Here is a 6,067-nt window from a genome sequence, read left to right as displayed (position 1 = left end):
ACAGCCCAGCACAGCCCAGCCCAGCCCAGCACAGCCCCAGCCCAGTACAGCACAGCCCCAGCCCCGTACAGCCCAGTACAGCACAGCCCAGCCCAGCCCAGCCCAGCCCAGCCCATTCAGGCAGAGCCCAGGGCAGTCTCCCGGCAGGCACACCCTGAGAGAGGTGGCTCCCATCCCCACCAGGGAAGGCCAGGAGGGTCTGGTGGAGCCGCTGAGGGTGTCCTGTTGACAAGGCCGCCAGGCATTTCACAGCCCAGCGATGCAGGTCGCACCCTGCATGCAAATGCCGCCCAGCGGGTCAGGGCTTGTCAAAGGCTTCACTCAGCAGCTGCTAATTGGCAGCGACCCCTGCAGCCGCCCCTACCCTCAGTGCTGCAGCTGCGCCTGACCCCAGCCTGGTCAGAGGCCTGGGGGGTCCCCCGCGGAGGCGGCCGCGGCAGGGTGCCCTTCTCTGGCTCGGAAATCCTGGTCCCGCTGCCTGTCCCGGTGGGAGCGCGTGGGCTGGGGCGGGAGGCCTGAGTTTCAATCCCACTGAAGACGCTGTGTGACCCGAGGCATCTTTGAGCCTCTCTGGGCTCATGTGTGACCGGCAGCCCACGGGAGCTGGACACGAGGGAGAAGGGGACCACCTGTGGGACCCCAGGCATGCTCCCCAGCCGAGCCGTCAGCAGGGAGGCCCTCTCTTCCCTTCACTCTGTGACCATAAACGTCCAGCTTGGAGGGGCTGCGGCGGGGGGCGGGGCGAGATGGGGCCTGGCGGCCCGCGGGCGGGGGCACAGGGCGGGGGGCACCGGGCCGCCTAGTCCGCGTTCCAGGCAGGCGTGAAGACCAGAGAGGCCTGAGCAGGTCTTCCCCTGAAGAGGGGGCTTCCCCTCAGGGCCGTCTGGCCCCCTTCCCCACCTGGAGGCGGGGCAGAAGCCCCTCCCCTCAAGACCCCTGACTCAGGGCCCCCTGAACGGACCCCCAGGGCCGCTAGCCGCCTCTGTGTGTGATGCCCTTGAAGTGAGGGTCTCCTGAGCGCCAATGGTTTATTACTCGGGTTTTCATGCACTGCTGCCTCTCCACTCCTCCCCCCTCCCTCTTCTCCTCCCCGCCTCCCCCCTCCCTTGCCTCAGTGCACCACCTGTCTCTCCAGCCTGCCCCTGCCTGCCTGTTACCAGGGAAACCACCTCCTTGGCAACCAGCCGGCTTCCATATGACATGTACGGGCGGGAAGGGAAGGCTCCTGACTCTCGCTTTGGCTGTTGGCGGCTCTGAAACCCCAAAGAGCAGCGTGTGCTCCTCGCGTGGGACCCAGGTGCCCGACAGAGCCTGAAGGAGGGTCTGGGCTGTGACCGCAGAGAGGGGAGGGAGGCATCCAGCCTCGCTTGACGATCGATCAACCGATCATCATTCGGTGGTCGTGAAGCACCTACTATTTGCCAGCCCCTGTGCTGGGCCCTTTACACACGATATCTCACTTAGTCATGCTTTGAGCCTGCGCGGTAAACATTATTCCCGACTCACAGATGAGGAAACAGACACGGAGAGTTTCAGGGGCTGCCCGGGGCCGGCACGGTGTCAGCGCTCAGAGCTAAACTTAGTCTCGTCTGATTGCGAAGCCTAGCTCTTCCTACCAGCCTGAGGCCTCCGATCAGGTGGCTCACAGCTAGGTCCAGAGTAACCCCCAAGGCACACCCCCCGGTGAGCACGGAGCCCCCCCATCATATCTCATGTGGTGCCAGTCTCCGAGTATGCCCAGCACGCTGTAAGCTCAGCGACCCAGGGACACACCAGGTGCAGCTTGATGGGAGAGGTATGTGATCCCAGCAGGTGCCTGAGTCATCCGTGAGCGCAGGCCATGGTGGGGGTGTCATAGCAGTCCCAGCGGGGTGGATGGGTGGCCAGGACCCCCATAGGCACAGGGGCTTTGGACCCAGAGAGTAAGGGCAGGAGGCCGGAGGGCATCCTATTAGAACCACGGCCATGGGTGTCATGGCTTGGACTGCTGGCAACCAGGCTCCGGAGGGCCTAAGGACAGGCAAGGGCCGTGAGAGTGGATCCGGGCCTCTGGTAGAAGCCTGGAGACCGCCCCCGCCCCCCCCCCCGGGCCAAGCACAAGACCATGCGAGGGTATGAGACAGGTAACAGGGGGCGCAGAGAGGAGTCGCCGTGAACAAGTGGGAAGGGCAAGGCGGTTCTGCGAGAGAGAGAATGGCAGGTGCAAAGGTACAGTGGTATGGCCGTGCATGATGTGGCTGGGCGAGACAGCTGTCCCCTCACAGGCTGTGGCCCAAAGGGCTCTGTTTCCTGGGCTCTGGCAGACAGGTATGATCATGCTGGGGGGGCCTGGGTGCTGGGACCCAGTCCCTGCCCCTCAGGTCACCTTCCTCTGACCCTTGCCCCCTCCCATAGACTCTACAGGGCAGAGACAGTGAAGTGTACTCCTGCATCCGGAACGTGCCCAGCAGCCTGCCTCCAAACCACAGCCTTGTCTCCCAGGTATGCATGGGGTGGGCCAGCGTGCCCGGCCCCTCCTCTTACCCCACGGGACCTTCTCATCTGTGAAATGGGGGTATATGGGACCACAGGAGTGAGCCTCTTGCAGTCAAATCAGAGCCTCTCCCCTAGGCAGGTGGCTTAGTGGCTAAAAGGACTAGAGGGTTTGAAGCCCTGCTCTGTCCCTAACCAGCCGCGCAGCCCTGGCCGAGGGGCTCAGCTCTGCCCCCGAATCCCTTCCTCTGTAAACTGAGATGCCTAACAGCACTCAGCTCACAGATTTGCCACGAGGGTCAGATGTTGTACTGGGGCCCAGGAGGCACTTTGCAGTGTGAGCAATGTCTACACTGGTCGATCAGGCAGGGGTTAGTAGGCTTCTAGCTGTCCCCGGGCTGACAGTCCCCAAGCTGATGTCCGGGCTAGTAGCAGCCTGAGCTGGCCTGGTCCGGGCTCTGTGTGCATCATGATGGGGTCCAAGGCATGTCACTCGATCATTATTCTTTTTTAAAAAAGTTTTTAACGTTATTTTGGAGAGAGACATAACATGAGCAGGGGAGGGGCAGAGAGAGGGAGACACAGACTCGGAAGCAGGCTCCAGGCTCTGGGCTGTCAGCACAGAGCCCGATGTGGGGCTTGAACCCACAAACCACGACATCACGACCTGAGCCCAAGTCAGATGCTCAACCGACTAGCCACCCAGGCGCCCGGATCATGAGTCTCTCTTAACCCTCAGTTTGCTCATCTGTAAACTGGATGAGTGACCCTTTCCTACAAAACCAACTACCCTGAATTCAAAGGAGTTCCGGGTTAAGTAATGTCTACACCAGAGCTTTGGGCATCATGAAGTACAAGGGGTGCATCAAGCCAGTAGAGGAGCCCATGGGTGGGGGGCGGGTCCACAGACATCCTGAATAGCCGTCAAGAAGTGAGGGGGCTGGAACTCGGCCTCCCCCAGCCCAAGGGGCCCAGGCTGGCATTGTCTGTTGATTCTCCTCCTCTTCTTCTTCTTCTTTTTTTTTTTTTAATATTTTTATTTATTTCTAGTAGAGAGAGAGAGAGACAGTGTGAGCAGGGGAGGGTCAGAGAGAGAGGGAGTCACAGAGTGAAACAGGCTCCAGGCTCTGAGCTGGCAGTCAGCACAGAGCCCGACGCGGGGCTCGAACACACGAACCGCGAAATCATGACCTAAGCGAAAGTCGGACGCTTAACGACTAAGCCCCCCAGGCGCTCCGATTCTCCTCTTCTTAACGCCTGTGCTACACTCAGCCCTGAACTAGGCCCTGACTGGAGCCTCGGGTCTGCAGAACAGTCACTGACAAGCAGGCATTTGCAGCCCCCTGTGAAGGGTGTGCTCTTGGGGGAGGGGGCTCTTGGGGACCCTGAGCCAAACCCTGCAGGGTGAGTAGGTGGTGGTCGGGGAGCTGGTGGGGTGGGGGAGCACCCAAGACAGAGGGAGGAGCATGGGGGGAGGCAGAAGGGCTGGAGGGCCGAGGGCAGGGGTGGGTGGAGGGGAGGAAGACTGGCGAGGTGGCCTTGGGGACAAGGACGGCCCTCCTTGTCAGAGCTGTTTGCCTCTCACTAAAACTGCATTGGTACAACTTTGTTCTCTCCCTACGATTGTTCTTTCCCTTTCTTCCTCTCTCTACTCCCCTCCTTCCCTCCTCCCGTCCCTGCCTCCCTCCCTCCCTCCTTTCCTTCTCTCCTTTCTTCCTTTCTCTCTCTCCTTCCTTCCTTCCTTACCTTCCTTCCTTCCTTCCTTCCTTCCTTCCTTCCTTCCTTCCCTCCTTCCTTCCTTTTGTTCTCCAGGAGAAAATGCACGGATTTACGGATGACAGCAACTTTAACCTGGTCTATGAAAATTTCTAGGATGTAGCACCACGGGCCCTTCGGTCTCACCCCGGACCAGATGCCCACAGCAGCCCCCCCTTCCACAGGACTTGTCCTGTACCAGGACTGAGGCCCCTGGGGCACCCCATCACCTTGCCCCCACATTCAAGGCGCTTCCGGTCCTCCTGTGTCCCAGCCAGACGCACTGAGCGTTTCACATCTGGCCTTTGCCCAGGCTGTCCCCGCTGGTAGCGGGCCCTTCCTCCATCGTCACGGGCTCTCTTCGACACAGCCCTTCCCCAAGCCGTCCCCGCCCTTTTCAAGATCCATGGGCTCTGGGAGCCCGCGGGGCCGGCTGTGGGCTCCTCGGGAAGTTCCCGGCAAGGGACCCCCGTCAGCTCTGTGAGCAGAGCATCCCTGGGGAAGAATAAAGGAACAGCTGCACAGATGCCCCACCTCCATGCTTCCTGCCCAACTAGGCCAAAGGCACAAGGCGGCCGCACAAAGTAGAGGAGGGGGCTGGCGTGGGAGGGAAGGGGTGTGGGCACGGGTGAGCTGTGCGGGGTGGGGGGGCAGGGCTCAGAGCCAGAGGCCAAGGAGGTGGCTGGGTGCCAGTCACCACGCTGGGGGCCTGGAGCAGGGAGGCTGAGGAAGGAGATACGGCACGTTTGGGGCAGGCAGATGCCGGGCCAACAGGCTGAGCCTCCAGAAGCTCTCCACCCCCCAAAGTTCTTTCCCATCGGCCCGGCCCTCTACATGCAGTGCTAACTGCTTGGTCACCCCTGCAGCCCTCCTCCACCCTGGAGGCCTCAGCGACTCCTCCTTCCGCCGAGCCCCCCTAAAGCCCCCCCCCATCTTGTCTGCCAGGACCCCACCCACCTCCTCCCTGCGTCTGCCCTGTGCACCTGCCCCAGGGCTTTGGGGCACCGCCACACGTGCTCTAGCTGAGTGGGTTGGTGCCTGGGGCTCCTTGGGCGGGAGGAGGGCCCCCCTGATGTGGCTGGAGCTCAGGCCCTGTGCAGACAGTGGCCCTCAGTACTTGCACAGAGCCGTTTCTGCGGCCCCAGTGCTCAGTTCTCCGGGTCATCAGCCCTGCTGAGACCTACCTCAAAGGCAGACGGGGGGGAGGGGGGCTAAGGACGGGATCACAGGGCCCATCGGGCTCCCTCCGTCCCCACTGCTCTCCACCATCTCATCTGTAAAACCCTCTCTCCACCCCCATACTGTCCCCAGAAGTCCTTGAGGGGCCCTTGCACACAAACCCCAAACATGTCTAGGGATGGTGGGGGGCCCAAGGCACAAGCCCCGGCCCTGACCCCGAACAGTACTGGGCAATTTGTAGGCAGCACCTTGTATTGCAGGTCAGGCCCCTCCTTCAGGGTGGGAGGGGGTGGTGGGAGAGGGGAAACACCGGACGACATAGAAAGAAATCCCAGCCCCTCTGCAAGGCTGGCCCCCAGCCTCCTTGGGCCCACAGGACGGGGCAGCCCGCAGCCTCCCGGCTTGGTTCTGAGTCTGGTCTATGAGCACAGCGCGAGGAAGGCTCTGAGCCGGATTATAAGGCTGAGTGGAGAGGGCTCTGCTCACCAGGAGGCTGGAGTTGAATGAATTCCTTACCTGTTCAGGGGGTGAAGCTGCCTGGAGCCGAACTGCCTTCCAGGCGCCAGACTCCAACAGCCTGCAACAGAGGCCTGGGTTGGAGGGGGTGTGAGGGGAGACATGCTGGGGGGAGGGGAGGCATGCTGGGGGGAGGGGAGGCATG

The 6,067-nt window shown here is 61.8% G+C and overlaps 1 protein-coding gene across 1 annotated transcript in view; it reads left to right on the top strand.

Moving 5' to 3' along the window:
• NFAM1 (NFAT activating protein with ITAM motif 1) overlaps window positions 1-4,754 on the top strand; it is a 36,098-nt gene extending 31,344 nt beyond the window's left edge. The window contains 3 exon segments of the mRNA XM_039236426.1: window positions 2,395-2,458; window positions 2,461-2,481; window positions 4,285-4,754. Of these exon segments, the coding sequence (XP_039092357.1) occupies window positions 2,395-2,458; window positions 2,461-2,481; window positions 4,285-4,310 (111 nt within the window). The 3' untranslated portion in view covers window positions 4,311-4,754.
• The last annotated feature ends 1,313 nt before the right edge of the window (window positions 4,755-6,067 follow it).

The sequence above is a fragment of the Hyaena hyaena genome, unplaced genomic scaffold, assembly GCF_003009895.1.
Source record: "Hyaena hyaena isolate Hyena2069 unplaced genomic scaffold, ASM300989v1 scaffold_4, whole genome shotgun sequence".
NCBI classification, from domain to species: Eukaryota; Metazoa; Chordata; class Mammalia; order Carnivora; family Hyaenidae; genus Hyaena; species Hyaena hyaena.
The sequence above is the reverse complement of the archived record's forward strand: the minus strand, read 5'-3'. Positions and strand labels throughout refer to the sequence as shown.